At 41.4% G+C, this 20,716-nt stretch overlaps 2 protein-coding genes across 4 annotated transcripts; one reads left to right on the plus strand and one right to left on the minus strand.

Annotated features, from left to right (window-relative positions):
• Positions 1-224: 224 nt before the first annotated feature.
• On the minus strand, positions 225-8,126 carry CCT5 (chaperonin containing TCP1 subunit 5). The gene is made up of 11 exons (XM_042806869.1): positions 7,960-8,126; positions 7,136-7,196; positions 6,878-7,042; positions 6,170-6,368; positions 5,202-5,394; positions 4,129-4,278; positions 3,680-3,799; positions 3,081-3,266; positions 1,965-2,102; positions 1,404-1,584; positions 225-512 (listed from the first exon to the last, which is right to left on the minus strand). Exons 1-11 carry the CDS (start codon positions 8,062-8,064, stop codon positions 385-387), a joined length of 1,626 nt encoding a protein of 541 aa, XP_042662803.1. The 5' UTR covers positions 8,065-8,126; the 3' UTR covers positions 225-384.
• A 102-nt stretch (positions 8,127-8,228) lies between these two features.
• On the plus strand, positions 8,229-19,537 carry ATPSCKMT (ATP synthase c subunit lysine N-methyltransferase). 3 transcript variants are annotated; one of them, XM_042806872.1, is made up of 5 exons: positions 8,229-8,419; positions 8,924-9,204; positions 11,481-11,618; positions 13,856-13,906; positions 18,778-19,537. In XM_042806872.1, exons 2-5 carry the CDS (start codon positions 8,929-8,931, stop codon positions 18,973-18,975), a joined length of 663 nt encoding a protein of 220 aa, XP_042662806.1. In that variant the 5' UTR covers positions 8,229-8,419; positions 8,924-8,928; the 3' UTR covers positions 18,976-19,537. The 3 variants fall into 3 exon arrangements, with proteins under 3 accessions (XP_042662806.1, XP_042662807.1, XP_032844982.1); XM_042806873.1 differs by having other exon boundaries at positions 8,229-8,416; positions 8,922-9,204; XM_032989091.2 differs by lacking the exon at positions 8,229-8,419 and adding an exon at positions 8,488-8,507.
• Positions 19,538-20,716: the final 1,179 nt, after the last annotated feature.

The following is a 20,716-nucleotide window of genomic DNA, read 5'->3' on the forward strand; positions in this document are numbered from 1 at the left end:
AATTTTCTGCTTGCTTCAACGAAGAGTGACAGACCTCTTAAAATGAGAATCTGTCAGCTTTGCTCACAAGCAGCTAACAAGAGTTAGCTGCAGAAGCAATGGAAAAGAACCCGTGAATTTTTATTGCTGTGTTCTCAGGTTTTTTTTTCCCCCATGCTTTCAGGAAGTGTTTTCTACTGATGTTCACACCTGCCTAAAAAGATACGACACTTTTGAAACAAGTCTTGAAACCACTAGTGCTAAACTGTGTTTTATTTCCGACAATTAGCCATTACAGTATCTGAAACAAAAAGTGTCCAAAATAAATAGCTGAAGATGAAGCATCAGAACACTACCGTCTTCGCTACTGCTGTGGCCCCCTTAATGTTTCTTGCTTTTCAACCTTCACTCCTCAGATTCTCCAGGCCTACGGATATCATCAATCTTCAGAATCATTCTAACCACCTGCGTTGCCAGAGAAATCTGCTGCTTCTTACCAATCAAGGTTTCTATAACATGCTGCTGCTTCATATCTGCCAAAAAGAAGCAAGGAAATTAGATACCCTCCTCAAGACTCGATGTAACATTTTACATGGAAATTACTATCTCGGGTTATTTTAAAGAATGTTTTAAAATTACTACTGTTGGCCACCACAGTTGACAATTTGTACAAACTAGAGTTTTATGTCTGGGTTCTTACCAAAGATCTTGGAACACTAAGATCCAAACTCTTTTCCCAACTATGTCTTCACCAATTGGAGAGTACAGTTTCCATATACAAATATTAGAAGCATCCCAAGAGCTGAGCAACCACAAAAGAAAGTTCAAGAGCCATAAAGTAGAAACACCTCATCAAAGAAGAGTTATGAATTTACATAAACACAGCGTCTCACACTGTGTTCCAAAATTTACCACTTTCTTTTCTGAAATAAACCCAACACCGTAAGACTGTGAAAAATATATGTCCAGATGAAAGTAAATTTCCATACACTGTTTTCTCAATCTTCACATACTTGCTGCAGCTCCATGTATGCACAGGTACTGGTGTGAACACCACTACCTAAAGACATTTCCAACCTTCTGTTTACTCCTTCACAAGCTGTTTCTCAAAACGACTGTTTGTCAGGCTGCAGCGTAAACTGGATCACTGAAACTGTGGTATTGAGAACAGCCTGCTCTTCCCTTGTAGTGAGTAGCTGTCACTCCTGTACCACGAGTTCAGCCAACACCTTCAACTAACCTTGCCACCAAATAAAGGCTTTTGAGCAATCATACATTTTCTACCCGGTAGACAATCACGTGTCTCTGCACCTGCATTCCCACTATGGCAAGGGGCAAAAGTGCCTAACTGAAGGGATGCAGAGGTTGAAAAATAAACCCAACCCCGTTATGTTGTTCCTCCTCCTCCATGCTGCAGTTCTTACCATTTGTTCCTTTCTGCAAACAATCAATGCCAAGGGCAGGATTATTTTCTTTCACTTGCCTAGCCCGCACTTCGGTCATAGTCTGTATTGGATTCATACCACTGTTCTCCGAAAGTGCCATGGGAATTACCTCCAGGGCATCTGCAAAAGCTCTCATAGCATACTGTTCCAAAGACGGGCACTAGGGGAGAAGAATTCATACAGCCATTAACTCCAGTGTTAGTCAGCAGAAGCAGATTTTCACACTAGCTATAAAATTTATACATGATATGCAGATTTTCTTAGGAATATAACAACTGAACAAATACCTCTGCATGAGGGCTACTTGCAAGTTACAGTTATTTTAAACTGCTCTTATTATAAAAGGAAAAAGGTTACCGGTAATGACCTTTTACAGAGAGGGGAAGGAAAACGTTTAATACTGGTTATCAGTGAATGTTATTAAGTTCCATAATACGCACTTTCTGAAAGCTCTTTGGTTTTTCTGGGATCTCCTAAAATGGGCTTAATCCTTACTTTCCCTTCAAGAGTTAAAGAAAGTTTTAACTGTTCCTTTCTTACCTTATCCGCTGCTTCGCTGACTGCCAAGGCACAAGAAATCTCAGCTGCACCACCACCATACACAATACGATTATCACGAACAAGATTCCGGATTACACACAATGCGTCATGAAGAGATCGCTTTGCTTCCTCAATAATCTGGAATCATAAAGTAACATGTATTTTTACAATATACATAATTGAAGGATATGAGGATATATTTCCCACTACAGAAATGGAAACTACAAATAAATGGTAAGAACTTTTCATGGCTCTAATGCAGCTCTATTGCTGCTATGTCATACTATTTCAAAATATAAAATGCTAGACAGCCAGTGGCAGAGAAGGAATAAAAAAAGAGATACACACCTTTTCAATGTTATCTGTTGAGAATTTATAAATTGAAATTACATGGTTAAGGTTTTCTACCTTGCATATTTCCAAAATACAAAACACTTAAATTTAACACTTAAATTTATATTCAGACTGGAATTTCAATCAACTCCTAACTTCAACAGATGTAGAAAGATTTAACAAGTTATGCTAACTTTTGAAGCAGTATTTTTGCGTTCTTAAAGAACTCTTCAGACAAGGGGTTATGTTCTTCCTACGATTTTTCACTCAAAGTAGGACTAGGCCTAAATTAAATATAATTTAACACTAACAGTACAACCAAGAACCAGGGTAAGTACATAAGCATTTAAAACTGTCTCAATCTGTGTGTGCACATGCATTGGTTTGTCATTTCCATTTTAAATTTTTTTCAAGCGAACTAAATCAGAAGTGACCCATCTAGGTCTCTAATAAACCCAAATCTTTTAAAAATGCTAATATGTCTTCTCTCATAAAAGTGACCTGCCCAGGAGAAAAAATAAATTAGAGCATCCCCAGGTAAAATTATTTCTGTATTTATAAATGGTCTAATAGTGAGGAAATAAAGTTTTTGTTCAAAACCACAGGATGTGAATCTGACAAGCGACTTCTAACACAGTCACAACTCCCTACAACCCCCACCCCTTCTGTTTGTCCACACTGCAAGGAAAATGTCAACAAAACCAACTGTTGATACACTTGGGAAAGAAACTACACCTTCTGCAACTTACGTATCAAACATTTGTAACAAACTATACAACTCACCATTTTATTTCCTCCTCTAATGAAAATGGTCACAGCTCTGGAATTCTGACACTGCTCAATGACAAGCATTCTGTCCTTCGTTGTTCCAAAGGAGATCTCTCGGACAATACCAGCAAAACCCAGTTTCTCTGCTGTGAGTTCACAGAAGCGAGGAACAATGCGTCCTCCAGTTGCAATGGCGATTAACTGAGGTTAAGCAATCATCGATTATTTTGAGAAGACTTTTCCATTACGTTTTCCATAACATAAAACCAGTGGAAGAGAATTTGTCAAATGGCTACTCCATGAGGGTATCTCCCCACCACTTCAAAGTATTTCAGGCGACACCTTGTTTCTACAAACAGCGACACTGAAGCAGAAACATTCCTAGCCACATAAAACTTTTAACAAGTAATATGCATACACTCCAATTATAAACCATAATCCCATTCATTGTAGGGGTCTTCCCACAGCTCTCCAATAATTTTTCTCCCATACCTATCCATACACATGATTACATGGTTCTACCCAGAAAGCCTGAACTTTTAACTCGTACAGCATATTATTTAACAAATGTTTGAGAATTGGTACAAAGTCCAATCGTAGAAGATTTTACTTACTTCTATTTCAGGTCCACCAACCCAACGAACAGCAGGCAGCTCATTCTGGAGCAGCAAGTGATTTGCCTCATCATCAAAACCCCACTGGCAAATAGCAAGGTTTGCACCAGTGTCTTTTATCTGAAAGCAACAGACAACATCAATCTTCTGATCAGAACTAACACAGAATTAAACCCATGAAGAGAATGGTTTTCATTTTCTTAATTTTCTCAAAACAGGAGTCTGAAAAAGAACCATCTGGCATACATAAAGATCAAAGTAAGTTTCAAACCAGGGTTGTATCTCTTTCTTACATGAACTTAACTTACTTACTCATAGCCTTACAATTGCTTGCATGGTGCCTCTTATCAGGATTATCAGCTCATTTCCAAAAATAAATCAATTCACTCTGCTAATTTTGTGTAAAGGCTATGAAAAACACAGAAAACAGAGAAATAATCTTAGACTACCTGTTTCACCATCTCTTCAAACTTCTCCTTTTCGTATTTCTGCAGTGCCTTGTAATCTTCCACAGATGTGACATCAAGCTTATGCTTGGTTTTGGGCTTAGGTGGTTCAAACGGACAAGTAAGGATTGCAATCTTAGCATCTTTAAGCTCCTGTACAATTAAAAAAAAAAAAAAAAAGTTGAGTTTTGACCTCAGTAACACCTCTTTCTTATATTTGCAAAACACATAAACTTATCTTTAAAAGCACAGGGATAGGAGAAAACTAGAAGATCATTTGACTTAAAGTGAATCTAACTATACCCAAATAATTCCAGCAAAAGTCTCTAACACACACTTCGAACACATTCCACAGCTTCAAGACACTGTTTAAACCCCTAACAATCTCTACCGGTGATGTCTTTGTATAGTTGAATGTTTAAAGAAAAACAGGAAAAAAACCAACTTAAATGAAACCATTATTTGCCCTATCCACCGTGATCATTGAGAATACTACACACTCCTCTTCATAGCCAACTTTTACGTACTACACAAGTGATATTTTCCACCAGTCTTCCTTTTTATAGGATGAACAGTGTCAGCTACTAGAAAAATATTTTAGAATAGTAGAAATTTTAAATTGCCTCCATCTTTCTTGAAGTATGATGCACAAACACTTGGAGACCTTAGCTGTATCAAATAAAAGGATAGCTTCTGGGGAGTTCCAAACAGGACAAGGTAACTCGTGAAGCATATGAAGCAGTTCTTGATACTCAGTTGCATTAAGCATCTCAAGCATATTGCGCACTGTGGATGATTATTTCTACTTCAACACAGAACTCTCTATCTAACCTCACTTAGTTGTAGAGTAATCCCCACCCCCCGCCATAATTTTTCAACTTCTCAAGATTCTTGTAAATTCTAAGCTGGTCTCCTCCAATATCAAGAATTTAATGCTCCTCTCTCCTTTCTCTGTTGATATATGGGTAAAAAAACATGCCAAACCACAACACTGTTTAAATACTTCAGAAATACTAGGACAGCATTTAATTTATTTAAGCCATTACAGATGAGAGACACAGAGGGACATTACTTACTTTAGGCATCTGTGGATGACTGAAATCCTTATCCACAATCACACCTTTAACCAACTGGGTATCTTCCAGTCTACCTCCCACTTTGCCTTGTACTTTGATCAGCTCAAAATCAACATCTTTACGTTCCATATCTGCCACTGTCAGTACAGCATTTACAGCAATTTCTGCCATTTGTCTGTGACAACGGTTAACCCTGGATTTTAAAAAATACAATAAAGTTGCATTACATTTCCACAATTTGGAAGAAAAAAAGTGATTCTATCAATCTTGAAGAGAAATAAAGTATCACTATAGCTAACAACTTTTGTATGCTACATGAAAAAGAGGGTTCTGCTTATATGTTTACACAAATAAAAGATGCTAAATATGGCAGAAAACTGAACACACAGTATAGTTTGCCTAAGTAGTCTTTGTGGATGTAGTCTCAGGAAACAGTTTTGAAAGAAGTGGGGAGAACGAACTCCTAAGAAACATTAAAGTCACAGAAACCACTGTTAAGACAGCTCTGCAGAGGAAAGCCTTACAATGTCTGAACTTACATACCACACATAGAACCTATAATGAAAAATGCACTTATGGAACTATCCCACAATTATATTTTTTTTTTAGGGAAAAAAAAAAAAAAAAAAGAAACAAAACAAACTTTTGAAATATAACACATAATTATTTTTAAAAGGTTTGCATCACTCTTGGGATTTGCCATGATGTAGAAATCTGGAACTAATAAGTTAGAATTAAATTGATTTTGCAGCTGTTTAACCTCATGGAATTGAGCCTTTAGAGAAAGTTTCTTAACCTGAGACATGAGTCCATTGAGAAATTAGCTGCAAACAAACATAAAGGAGCCTTCTGCAGCCACTCCAGTCACACAAACAATTTAATAATCCATCAAAACACCAGAATTTCTCCTTTCGACTCGAAGCGTTTTTAAGAGAAACAAATATTCTTCTGAAGTTGTTGTGACTTACACTTTAGATCCTAGCGTTGTCTTTGCTGTCTGGATCAGAGGTTCAATGTTCTGTGGATCAACTGGAAAGCTGTCACTGATTTTGTCTAGGTGCTCAATAGCAATGCGGGCTGCCTGCTCATAACCATCTGCTATTCTGATAGGGTGAATACCACGATCTAGTAATTGCTCAGCCTGTTCCAATAATGCTCCAGCCAGAACTAGAAAACAAAATTTTAAAAGAAGGTTTATTCTTCCACAGATTGAAGCAACATTTTTAATACATTATCAAAAGATCAAAAAGTATGCCTTCTGATCTTTTTCCATAATATTTTATCAGTTCAAGATTCCTTAAATGACAAAATAACCCTAAACAAGCCCCCCACTTGCTATGCTTAGAAAGAAAACTGCAGTATGTTAGACCAAAAGAAGCATGGGCACCAAGGCAGTACAGGTAAATTATGGAAGAAAATTATGCAGAAATATTCTGAAGTACAAAGAGGACTCTCAACACTAACTTAAAAAGTAACCATACTTAGAAAAGACACAAAAGTGTCTTTCTAATGAAAGATTTCTAATGCAAGAACTGACGCAAATACTGATGCAGTAAATATTCTAAAAACGTGCTACAGCAAAGCTACTGTTACTTCATGAAAAATTTTCTAAAGTAGCCGAAGAAGCTTGATTTTAAAGGTTGAAAACCTAATTTAAATCTTTCTTTTTTTCTTACCAACAACTCCAGTAGTTCCATCCCCAATCTCATCATCTTGAGATTTAGACAGCTCCACCATAAGTTTGGCTATCTGGTGATCCACATCCATCATATTCAGGATGGTAGCACCATCATTTGTCACAGTCACCTCACCATCTTTGTCCACCATCATTTTATCCAAGCCTAAGAAAACACATTCAAAGCATGAAGGAAAATCTACAAAAATCCCCCCAAACAATTACTGAGGAAGAACCACTGAAATTATTTCATTATTACCATTGGGCCCAAGGGATGTTCTCAGAGTACTTGCTACAGCCTTCGCTGCCATTATGTGAGACTATAAAAGAAAGCAGAAGTATGTTAAATCGTTATCACGCATCCCAAAACCCGTAACGTTAAGCTAAGAAAAATACAGGGGGAAAACGCTAACGAGAATATTGTAATTTAGCTGACAACAGCCAATTACGATTGAGAAAAAAAAAACAATATATCCGTATGGGTTTTAGACCAGAATAATTTGGCACGCACAGCTTGCACTTACACAGTTAAAACATGCAAAAGCAAAGCAGCTAAACCGCCAGCCCCGCGGCTTAAAAGCAGGGAAGCAGCAGAAGCAAGCACTGCCAAAAGGAGAAGCCGGTATCGTTTCGCTCCGCTCTACCCTCGGCGTTGAGCCCACGCGCGCCCAGCGGAGGCTGCCGGCCCGCGCAGCCACGGCCTTTCCCGGGGAGCAACGGCCGAGCTTCGGGGCGGGGGGTGGGCCGGGAGGCGCCGGTGCGGGGCTGAGGGCAGCGGCTGCGGGGACCCCCGCACCCCCCGCGGGGGAGCCGGCCCCTCACGCCACGGCGCCCCCGCAGACCCCACGGCGCAGGCGGCGGGCTCCCCCTTCCCGCCGCCCTGCCCCTCGCACACCCGCGGGCCCCGAGCAGGCTTCAGGCGCCTGACGCGGGGCAGAAGGCGAGCGCGGGGCCCGCCCTCGCCCCACCGGGCGCCATCCCCCCGCCGAGGCCTAACAGCGCCCGCTCCCCACACCGAACGGCGGCGTGGCGTGGCGCGGCGTGGCGCGGCGTGGCGCGGCCCGCGGCCGCCCGCCCCCTCACCTTGAGGGCCTCGAGCCCCATGAGGCGCGTCTTGCGCTCCTGGTCCTTGAGGATGAGGAAGGGGCGCCCATACTCATCAAACGCCAGAGTCCCCATGGCCGACATGGCTGCCGCCGCCGTCTCCCCAGCACCGGGCGCGCGCGAGCCGGATACAGCCGCGCCCACCGCGCCACCGACGCTCCGCGCCTGCGCAGCCGGCAACCGCGCGACATATTTGGCGGGCGGGACCTACGTGGCGCCTCCAGCGGACTTTCTGGAAGCACCCGGCGCGGTGGGAGCTGCGCGGCGCTCGCGGCCCCGTCCCCCGGCTGGGGGGCCGGGGAGGAAGAAGACCGTATTAGGTCGAATATGGCCTCCGGGAGCGGTGGTAGCGGCCTGCACCGGGTGACGTGAACGAGTAGGGACAAGCACACGGCGGTAGAGTGCGCGCCGCTCCTCTCCGAGGCGCCTTCAAAAAAAGGTTTCGGTCCCTTTCCCCCCTCTCCCCCCTAGCGAAGTGGTATTGCCCTCCCGTATAAATACTGCGGGCCGAGGCGGGCTCTCTGAGGGTAATGGAGGAGCTGGCGGATGGGTTTGTGGCGGGGAGCGGTGTTCTCTGGATAAAAGTTTCTCCTGAGGGGAAGAACAATAACTGCTCTGGAACTCGGTTTCCCTGAGTGCCGGCTCCCGGGCCGCCCGCCCCTGAGCTCTGCTGGGGCGCGCTGCTACCTTGTCCGGCCGGGTTGGGAGAGCTACGGGCTTAAATGGAAACTGCTGCCCTACCTTAAAAAAATTAATATAACGCTTTAGCTTCTCAAAAGTAGTAATGTTTTCTGAGAGTCTGGGGCTCAGCTAAAGGGCTATATGTTTGTTTTTTTGTTTTTTTTTTTACTGATGTTCTATCTCTGGTGTGTTAAACTGCTTTGTCTTAAGTGAGGACGTAATAAAGCTGTTAGAGAAAATACTCTTTAATGTCTGTCTCTAGGTGTGATGTCCAGGGCAATAGCGAGCAGGAGCCACGCAGCAGGCCCGCAGGAGGATTGTGAGGGCGGCTCCAGGAGAGGCTGGGGGCTGGTGGTCACTGCTGGTGTTGGTGGGATCTTGGTGGCCCTCTATGCCGTGGTCACCCCCTTCGTGACCCCAGCTCTGAGGAAAGTGTGCCTGCCCTTTGTTCCCGCAACTTCCACACAGATCCAGAATGTGCTGAAAATGTTGGAAAAGAGAAGTGGCTCCCTAGTTGACATTGGTAGTGGGGATGGACGTATTGTAAGTTATGGACATCGCCTTCCTTTTTTGTATTGTCTCTCAAAAAAGTGCCAGATGCTCTAGCTGTGGCTGCTGTTGTTTTCTCATAATTACAAATGTCTTTAGCACCCACTGTTTTTGTTTGAGCCTTATGAAAAGGCTCAGAGCTGAGAAAGGTTTACATTCAGTTTAGGTGAGTAATCAATATTTTTTTTTCTCCAGTCTTACCTGCAGCTTGACAAGGTAGTGTACAAAACGGTGACCTCATCCTGTTGGCTGGAGGGAATTGCACTGCATTCACAATCAAAGATGCGATCGAAGTGTTGGTATTGTGATTGCCAAAAAGCTGCGATTCCATATAGGTTTATAGCTTCAGCGTGTGAGGCTGTGAGATTAAATAGCACTGTGCTTTTGGAGCTGCAGCTCTATGCTTATTGTATAAAGGTGATGGAAGAATGAGAAATGAGCGATGGATTACAAAAGTAAAAACCCCGGTGGTGGTAGAATTGTAGCCTTCACACCTTTGTGCCGTGCTGGCTGCCCCGCTTCAAAATCAGTGTGGTGAAACTAGAATAATTACCAGGAGAAATTACGAGAATCGCCAAAGCGGTACTGTGCTCCCATGAGATTGTCTGAACCCAAATTTTTAAAATGTGGTGGTTGAGGATACAGTGGAGAATGGCGCGAGGCCTTTTGAAGTTGTGGTGTTGTGTATGCTTTCATAACCATCTGCTTCAGGTCAGTTTTAGGAACAGGATGGGTTTTTTATGGAAACAAATAAGCTCTTGAATGCTACCTTTGTCCATATCTCATGTGAATGAGCCAACCATTTGTCCAGACTGAAAAATCTGATTTGGAAATCCAAATCTGTGAAGGTGGTTTATAAGGAATCGTATGTGAGTAGGAAACAGAGAAAAGCACATAGGTACGAGAGAACTGCAGTTACCTATGCTCTCTCTGCTCAGCTTTCTGGCTGTTGACCCTCATCTGAGGCACCTAATTTGACTAGGTACTGTGTGTTTAATTCTGATTTTATTTTTTCACATATACCTATAGGTGCCCAAAGGGAGACTGAAGACTACTTGGAGGGCCAAGTGCCTAAAATTGAATGCTTGATGTTGCCTTAATGCATCTGTCCTGAAAAAAGTTGAGCTTCTGTTCAGATGCTTTTAAATATTTAGCACTTACTCAGGTGTAATCAGTGGATAAATATGACCATATTTTTATTTCCAAGCATGGTAAAATGCCAAATTCTTTTATTATATTTGCCAATGTCGTGTACATGATGCAAGATGTGTTATTTTAATGGTGTGTAATGCACTGTCCAGGTAATGCTGTTTAAGAAATTCTGTTAAGAAATGTGTACGTCTTCCTGATTTCACCTTGCCTGTTCAGTAATTCATAGTTTGTCAGGCTTTTCCTGATGAAAACTCAGCAGTAACCTTTTAAATGATGACTTAAACCTTAATTCTAGAAACTAGTGCCTTTTTCTATTTTCCTTAAATCTCTTTTCTTTTTCAAAAAAATCAGTAGGTTTTGATCTTATTTGAAGACACTTGCAATACAGTTTAACATTTCTAAATGATAGGGTCTAATTTAGAGGAATGCCTTTGAAAATCTGTTATCTGAATTACCTTTTGCCTTTTAAAACGATACATGAAGCTTAGCATTGGATGAAAGCTATACTGTGACATCTGTGTGTAGGGTTTTTTTCATTTTTTATTAACCTACATTTCAGTTTTTGACGTACATCTTAGGGTTGTTTTTTTTTTTTTTATTTAAAGAGACTTAAACAAAATATGTTTAAACAGATTACTTCCATACCCTTTCTATTGGTAGGTCATTTTGGCTCTGATTCAGGGGTCTCTCAAGTGCCTACCCATCGCTGCTTTTCAAATAAATTAAGTGCTCTAATTTTGAGCATTTCTGCTTGTGTATTTCACTGTTATTTCCATGGATAATTCTGATACTCTTTTAATTCCAAGGTACTGTCATCAATATGCTAAATTATACTTTTATGTAATTCATAGATGTACTACAAGCTCTTACAGCTTTGCCCTGTGAATGTTTAAGTGGTTCATTTTGTTCATCTGAATATATATATTAATTTCAATAGGACTAGTCGTAATAGTAAAAAGTAGCTTGAGTTTTTGTTTACTATACTACTAATCTGTTGGAGATTAAAACCCGAGTGATTTACAAAAGTGTGTTCATTTGATTTATATTGTAAATAAAGCTATGTGCTCCTTTTTAGATGAGCACTGTTTCTAAGCAGAGATTTATTTTCTTCTCTGTAGGTGATAGCAGCTGCAAAAAGGGGATTCAAAGCTGTTGGCTATGAGTTAAATCCCTGGCTAGTCTGGTACTCCAGATACCGTGCCTGGAGAGATGGAGTGCATCAGAACACCAGATTTTATATTTCAGACTTATGGAAGGTAGGTGGTGAAGTATGTAAAAATGAATCTGGGATGTTTGAGAGACTTCCATAATTTAGAAATGCTTTCTTGAAAGAACCAGAACGCTGACTGGCCACAAAGTGCTGTACTGGGCTCTGAGTAAAGTACTCAAGCCCACAGAAGCTAGACTCACAGCACAGTATGCTGCTCAGCAGGTTCTGTGCTTCAGTGAGGCGCTGTTGTCGTGGTTTGAGCTCAGAGGGCAACTGAGCACCACGCAGCCACTCACACATCCCTTCTCTTCCAGCAATGAGAAGGGACAAATGAGCCAGGCTTGGGGTTCGAGATAGGACTGGGAGGGGCAAATCACCCATTATGGTCATGGGCAGAAGGCAGACTCGTTAGGGGAAGAAAAAAAAGAACATACATTTATTACAGACACTAACAACAACTCTTAACAGAGTAGAGCAGTGAGAAGCATTGCCACACCTTGAGAACACCTTCCCCCCACCCCTCCCTTCTTCCTGGGCTCAGCTCTGCTCCCGATATCTCTACCTCCTCCCCCAGTGGCGCAGGGGCAGGGAATGGGGGGTGCAGGCAGTGCTGCTGCTTCTGCCATCTGCGGTGGGGGGAGCTGCTGGAACTTCTCCCCCTGCTCCATCGTGGTCCCCCTCTCACAGCAGACAGTCCTCCACAAACTTTCTCCGACATGAGTCCCTCCCACGGGCCGCAGCGTTCCCCACACTGCTCCGTCATGGGTCACTAACTTCCTCCGACTGGATTCCCTCCCACGGCTGCAGCCCTTCCCGAGCTGCTCCGGCGTGGGACTCCCCCCATGCTGCAATCCTCCCAGCGCTGAATTACAGCAGTGGGGCTGCCTTTTCCCATGAGACCCCGGCCTTCTTCGGGCACAGAACCTTGATTATACCAAGCAGAAGCCACAGGCCATAAATCAGTGTCTGCTCCACTGTAGATCTCCATGGGTGGCGGGGGGGGCCGCCCTGCCGTCTCCCCACAGGGTACAGGGGGGTCTCTGCTCCGGCACACCTCCCCCCTCCTTCCTTCCTCTGTTCCTCCACTGACCTTGGTGTTCATGCAGCTGCCCCAACTCCCCCTCACCAGTCCCACTGCTCCTCACCACGTCCCTTCTTAAATATGTTCTGGCAGAGGCGCAGCTGATGGGCTCAGTTTTGGTGCAGAGGTGGAGCTGACGTGGAGCTGGGGGAGCTTCGAGAAGCTTCTCCCAGGGGGCCGCCCCGATAGCCCCCTCCCCTGCCACCAAAACCCCCCCCCACTCACTCAAGGCCGGGGCAGCTGTCCTTTTTCAGTACAGGCTCCTCGAGTACACGATGTTACACTTGTGGCTGATGAATGATGTGTTTTAATGTCAGGCTTCACTGCGAGATGATTCTGCGGAGTCAATGACAAGGCTCTTACTAACGTAATGTGCCCGATCACAATCTCATCTGCCATTTCATTACACATGTTCTTTTCTAGCTGTGCAATGTGTTACTTGGTTTTGAGTGTTGCTTTAAGGTAGTTTACATCCACGCAACTGAAATTTTTTTCCAAATTTTTAGTCATTTGAGTCACAATTGCCTCTTTAACAAGGCATGCTTTTTTAGATCGTGCGTGAGCCTCTCCCCTGATACTCCTGTCAAAGTTTGGGGGTTTTTTGGTTTGCTTTTGGCTTTTTTGTTGCTGCTCTTGTTGTTGGTTGCTTTGTTCTTGTTTTGATTATTTTTTTTTAAGAATGGCATTTTGTAATTGGTAAAGTGGATACCGAGAATTTTTGGGAGAAGTGTGAATGTAATGTTTTTATTTTTATTTAGAAAGGATCATTAAAAAAACTTCATGGCACTGACTGGAAGAACCCAGGCATTGGAATGCCTGGCGAGTTTATAGCTAGCTAACATTTAACAAAAGTGTGAGCAAACATAAATCTACCTAATTTTAACATATACAGGAGCTGTTGAAAAACTTAGCCACGAGTAAAATTATGTAGGCATTTTCTAAATTAATACTTTCTATGATACTAGAATTGATGCCATATTCTTGGTCAGGCAGTAGAAGTTTCTTGCTGTTCAGCAATGTAACGTTGACTTTATGTGGAAATTTCTGTCCTGAAAAGTTGATATGGTATCTCCTTTCTTATTTTTGGTCTAAATCCCTGTTGAAAGGAGTGCACCTAGAAGCATTAGGGGGAAAGAATGGTGAGAGCTTCTCCAAATATAAATGCCATTTTCATTAAGATGTGTTCTCAAATTTTATTTTAGGTTTCTTTTTCCCATTATACGAACGTTGTTGTTTTTGGAGTACCTCAAATGGTAAGTTTACTATTTTATGCATTGTTTAATTATTTTGATACCAAGGCATTCAGTGGTGGTACGTGCATCTGTAGAATAATGAACCAACATGCAGAGTCTCAAAGGTAGTACTAATATTTTGGTATTTTATTGTTGCTTGTTAATGTCCATGATAAAACCTGGTAAAACTTGTGGCTGTATGCAGACTGGAACTCTGAAAATATACATGTTTTTGAGAAGTATTTTCTGTCTATTAGTTCAGAACCAAAATGAAAACGGCTGTGTTCAAGTTGCTCGCGGGGAAGGTGATAGACTGGCTCTTGAAAATTTCATTTATTCTTACTGAAAAAATTAGGAGTTTGCAGGAAGAGGATGGAGTGGATAATTGGCTACAGCTGATTTTGGGGAACCTTGTTAGAGGAGAATATTGAACTTTGCTTATTCTCTTCTCCAAAATCCAGATCACCTTGTATAGACCAGCAGCTGGTACATTGACATAATCCCTTGCCCACGTTAGACTGTGGGGATTTAGGAAGGGAGACAGATTGTTTCAAGTATAATTGCTAGAGTACAAGTCCACAAATCCTTTGCCTTTTAGGAAGGCTTTGTAGCCTGCATTCATCACGTCCCTGTGGAAAATGCGTTCTTCAAAATTGGTGTAAAAATTGAGTTGCATAGTGACTGCTTTAGTAATGTCTTTGATAAATTCAGTCAGACTCGGCATTCGCTTTGGCCTTTGGCTTGGGCTAGTTCTCTTGTTCTCTTTTACTAGAAGAGAGAAAAAAAAATCTTACGTATTTAAATATTGTTGGTATTTTGGTTTATTATTAGAATCTTCTATATAGATTGAATGCATATGGAGGAGTGAAACAGAAATATCCTATAAATATTTCTGTATTGCTTCTTCCTCTGGTAAGGCAGATGTGGGATGAAATCACTGAAGGACTTTATGTGATGCTGTACCATACAACATAGGCTGATAATATTTCCGTAGTAGTAACAGGAAGATGCAATAAGTATAATCAAGCTTCCCTATTCTTTGCTTTTTCTTTAACAGCATTGGAATTAAATACCTGCTTCAGAGTAAAGTTGTAAGTCGTGTTGAAAACTGAAGTGAAAATGCGTGGGGCTTTTTCCTCCCCTACTTTTGTGGGTGGCATATTAGTGAGAGCTGTGTTACTTGTGCTACAGGTGTTGCGTGGTTTGGATGTTAGGTGCTCTCTGCCTTGGTTTCCAGGAGGGGGCAGTGTAAATATTTGAATTTGCAGTCAGAAATTCTGCAGTTGCACTGAGGGGAAAAGTGCAGGTGAAGAAGGATATTTTAGTAAACTAGAAATAAACAAATGCTCTGGGAAAAATGTGATTAAGCCTAGCCGAAATACTGGCTTAACTTTAAATGTAATAGTATAAAGTGGGATAAATTAGTAACAGCTATGATAAAAAGAGTAGCTACAGGGCTCCGAATAACATCACTAAATCCAGTAAATACGAGGCTAAATTCTTCCAATAAAAATACTGTCATAAGTATCACAGATCCAAGCATATGAACCTCTGTTTTCTGATCATTTGCTCATGATCCCCTTCATGCATTCACAACTTCCGAAGTAAATTTAGTCTCCTGAATGACTAAATTGATTTTCTAGAAACTTTAATGCATTTCCTCTTTTTTACTGAGGGCAATAGATCTCTTTAGCTTTTTTAATAATACTGGTCTGATTTGAAGCTGTCACAGCGTTTTTATTTCATATCCAAGATTAGCTTATAGAACTTGGCTTTATTGATCTCAGCGGAAGACTAAGACCTCTGTTCTTGCAAGCGTCTGGGGAAAGGTGTGTTTATTTGTGAGTCACTGCAGAGAGACTTTTTCTTGGTCAGGGTGGGATAACAGAATTTTTACCAGGTGTTCATGTTGTCAGCTTCTGTGTATTTTAACTGATTATATACTGTACAAAAGGTTTATGAAACTGCATATCTGTGTAGACATAACAAAGAAACAGAACCCTGGTTTGATTAAACAATACAGTATGATTATAAAACCTAATGTTACTGAGAGATTTAGCTTAAAAACTAGTTTGACTGTGTGGTTCAGCAGTACGATTCTTTGTGGGTGAACTAGTAATTAAATTTTTAAATTTGAGCTAATAAAGACATGAGATGTCACTAATTTTCATAATTACTCATTAAAAATTAGACTATGTCTGTATTTGTACTTTCTGTAACAGCTTAGGCCTTCCTTTCCCGGTGTCTCAGCTCAGTTTGAGATACCAAAATGGGCTTATTTTTCTAGTTTCTTTAATATGTGGTAGCAAAAATGTTTAAAGCATTTGTTGTATGGATTAAATGAGAGCATAGAATACTTAAAAATATTCAGAGGTAACTCTTTGATATATTAGATCTATGACTCTAATTTTCCTCAAATATTCCATTCTAAGCTTAAATGTAGCTATAATAGGATGTTACATCAAAGGCACACCCTGCACGTATGTGATAGTGGAAGCTATCTGCAGCCTTTGGAAATACATTTTCTTCAGTCAGTCTTGTTTTCTAATAATGTTCTGTTGTGTGTTTTTCTTCTGTGATTTTTTTTAATGTATTTTCTGTCCTTCCTGATTTAAATTGAGCTGTATTTGTAAATAATTACTGTCCTTTTAACCTTTTAATATCTAAATGTTATGTCATGATATCAAAGTAAATAGATTTTAAAATGTAATAGAAGTAACCTGTGGGGCTTGCCATTATAATTACTCCCTGAGATAGATACTGTATGTAAGAACAAAAAGAATTCCAAATGGATGTGCATTGATCTGCTTAAGTATAACACCAAACTTTTTCAAAGGACAAAAATGGCTAAATCTATCAAGGTTTTTTTTTTTTTTTATTTTTTGTTTTTCCAGAACATAACTACTATCTGGGATTGGAAAATTTTTTCTTTGAAGTCTAGATGTGTTAATTCGTTTCTCAATCCATAGGAGAATTTGCAAAGTACTTATTGGAGATGGAGTATCTGACTGGGCGGGGTGTTGCTCTGTTCTGGAAAAATAGTGATATTGCTCTTGACTTTCATGTCTGTTCAATTTTTGCAAATGGAGAAAAGCTAGACTGTAGATCTTCAACCAAGGAGAGTTGCATAGTGGTATTTGACGCGGACCCCCACAACATCCTTCTCTGTGAATCAGAGAGATATGGATCCGATGGGTGAACTGTTCAGTGGACAAAGAATTGGCTGGATGGTTGCATCCAGAGAGTAGTCGTCAACAACTCAGGGTCCAGATGGAAATCAGTCAGGAGTGGTATCCCTCAGGGACCAGTACAAGGACCAGTACTGGTTAATACCCTCATCAGTGACATAGTGGGATTGAGTCCACCCTCAGGAAATTTGCAGATGACATGGAGCTGAGTGGTGTGGTTGACGCGCCTGAGGGAAGGGATGCCATCCAGAGGGACTTGGACAAGCTCGAGATGTTGGCCCCGTGTGAACCTCATGAGGTTCAACAAGACCAAATGCAAGGTCCTGCGCCAGGGTTGGGGCAACCCCTGGTATCAGTACAGGCTGGGGGATAAAGGGGTTGAGAGAAGGCCTGCTAAGAAGCATTTGGGAGTACTGGTGGATGAAAAGCTGGGCGTGAGCTGACAGTATGGACTCACAGCCCAGAAAGCCAACCGTATCCTGGGCTGCATCAAGAGAAGTGTGGGAAACAGGGCGAGGGAGGGGATTCTGCCCTTCTACTTCACTCTGGTGAGACCTTACCTGGAGTAACTGTGTCCAGCTCTGGGGCCCCAACAAAAGACAGACATGGACCTGTTGGAGTGTGTCCAGAGGAGGGTCACAAAATGATCAGAGGGCTGGAACACCTCTCCTATGAGGCCAGGCTGAGAGAGTTGGGGGTGTTCATCCCAGAGAAGAGAAGGCTCCGGGGAGCCCTTAGTGCAGCCTGTCAGTAATTAAAGGGGGCTTCTAAGAAAGATGGGGACAGACTTTTTAGTAGGGCCTGTAGCATTAGGACAAGGGGTAATGGTTTTAAACTGAAAGAGAGTAGATTCCGACTTGATATAAGGAAGAAATGTTTCCCAGTGAGGGTGGTGAGACATGGGAACAAGTTGCCCAGAGAGGTGGTGGATGCCCCCTCCCTGGAAACATTCAAGGTCAGGTTGGATGGAGCTCTGAGCAGCCTGATCTAGTGAAAGATCTCCCTGTTCAGTGCAGGAGGGTTGGACTAGGTGGCCTTTAAAGGTCCCTTCCACCCCAAACTAGTCTATGATGCTGTATGCTGATTCATATACTTCTGCTGCAGGGACTTACATGCATGTGTTAACAGGCTGGAGCCAACAAAGCTCAATTTCAGTAGTATTTAACATACCAGTACTTTACCGTACAGTGACAGCAGAATGTTGGCTTTGGGTTGTTGACTCTGTGATGTTTTGAGTGTCTCAGGATCTGTCTTGGGGTTAGACTGGAAATTATGAGAGGCATTGGCCTTTGAGTATCACATAGTAGTACATGTGACTTGGGGTGTCAGAAATTCAGGGGGCTGAACTTTCTCTACAGAGAAGAACCCCACTGAAGAAAATCATGAATTGGAACATGTAAAGTCTTTTCTTAATTTGTGGGTTTTTTTTGTCTAAGATATTATCTACAGTTTTTGATCGAATTTTTAGATCTTAAATTTATGATTTTCTTCATATCACCAATCAGGGCACAATACCCATTTTCTAGTTTTAGATGATCTTTTTCAATGCATCAAAGCCAAAATTGTGTATCGTGAATGGTTTCCTAAATCTTTTTTCCAAAAATTCCTCAAACCTTGGATTCCTCTTGAACGCTTGAATTAGATTCTAAAGAGCATGCTTCTGGTTTTTACTGCTTTTGAAAGCTTTTTATTGTTACTCAACAGATGCCACAGTTGGAGAAGAAACTGGAAGAAGAACTTGAATGTAATGCCAGAATCATTGCCTGTCGTTTCCCTTTCCCTTGCTGGATCCCAGATTGTACTGCTGGAGAAGGAATAGACACTGTGTGGGCCTATGATTTGAAACATTCTAGAGGATGTGAAACAAAAAGCTTGGAAATTACAGCAGGAACAGAATCATAAACATTTAATTTGGTTTTGTACTGAAATTTTTGGCTTTGACTTCACCTGTTAAAGATAAGATTAATGTGAGTAGAGCCCTTGGAAATGGAGATACATATTTGCTAAAATAACTGAAGTACACTGGTTATCTGAAAGCACACAAAGGTTAGTGAAGGTTGTAGTTAAATGGCTTAATATAGTTAGTAGAAATTATGAGAAAGTTTTATAGAAGTGGAAGGCTTTAATATGGAAGATGGGATAAACCACAGCTCACTACTGTTAAAGGGAATATATGTGTAAGTTAAAATGCTCAAATTGACAAACTTAATATGTGCGTTCTTTCTGAGCCTACGTAGAATTGGTTATTGGTGTTGGAAGTTGTGTGCAAGTGGCTTCTCAAATGAGCTGTGGTTCCCAAATGTCTTCTTTATGTATGTCAAGTAGGCATAATGATACATACATCAAACTGGCGCAGACTGAGTATGGTGATGATACCAATGTTTTGCACCTCGGCCTCGAATGTGTAATTTTTAAAGTTGAGTACGACACAACAAGGAAATATAACAAGTTTGTTATTCGTTAACACAAGTGCAGCTCTTGATTATATTAATGTATTTTTATTTAAAGTGTTATGTGAAGACAAAACTTCAGAAATATACTCTTACTGAACACTTATTGGTATAAGTCTTTGTAAATAACCATGATTTTTCCGAACTTCTCTGAATTAGGAAGGGTTTCAAAAGTCATCTACTTGGCAGTGAAGTGTCACCACCTCTATGTGCTAAAACCTTGACTAAGGTATGGGTGAGAATTGCTTACCTGAACCTGTCATGAAGACTGTCTCAGATTCCAGAGCTAGTTGGTTTGCCTAGCTTGGTTAAATCTGATTAGACCCGATTTAATTTACAGGGAGTTGGGAAGGGAGGTTATCAGCTAGGCTTCTTTTCCCCTCTACTTTTCTATGTCATCTGATGAGATCTCAGAAACTCATGGCATTGCCGCCTGGCTTTTCCTTGGAAGTGAAGCAAGTTCTCCCTGTCTGTTAACTGATACTGGCTTGCAGTGGGGTATTGCCACTGCCGTGACATTTTCCTTTTCTAACGTGGTTATAGCACTTTTCTATTTTGTAACAGCCTGCTTGCTTGGTCTTTCTTTTGGTTCCCAGGTAAACTTTTTCTGTTTTCACCCATTAACAATTAGTCCGAGTTGATAGCTAGCCTCCCCTGGCTGCAGTTAACAGATAGACTGTTTAAGCAGTAACTATGTAAGTTTGTCAGACTTTTGCAAATATGGTACCCATAGAATGAAGTTAAAACGGGCTATGGTTACCTGACCTCTAGGCGGTCTTTATCATGCCTAAATTTGGCTTAGGCCAAGAGAAATGCTGATACTCTGCAACTTCAGGTAAATACAAAGCTTGTGACATTTTATTAGGCGTTGGGAAAGCATGTTTGCTGGACTGTAGTATCTGACCTGAAGAGAAGTTAGATGTTATTTGGGTTGTGCAGTCTACAGTTACATCTGTACCCAGGCTTTGTATTTCTGGTGGGAGGGGAGGAGGAAGGAGAATTTGAAATACAAATCTACACCGAAGATTTGAAATGGAGGAGTAGAATGGTTTTGTCCTGATAATGTATACAAAATGAGAGAAGAAAGGGGCAAATGCGTCCCTGCTAGAGTTTGCAAAGGAGAGGTGATTTCAGCCTCACATGGCACAGCTTGTAAACATGGAGCCTCTGCATTGAAGAACGTTGATTTCTGG

Source organism: Tyto alba, unplaced genomic scaffold (assembly GCF_018691265.1).
Source record: "Tyto alba isolate M040663 unplaced genomic scaffold, T.alba_DEE_v4.0 Super-Scaffold_48, whole genome shotgun sequence".
Taxonomy (NCBI): domain Eukaryota; kingdom Metazoa; phylum Chordata; class Aves; order Strigiformes; family Tytonidae; genus Tyto; species Tyto alba.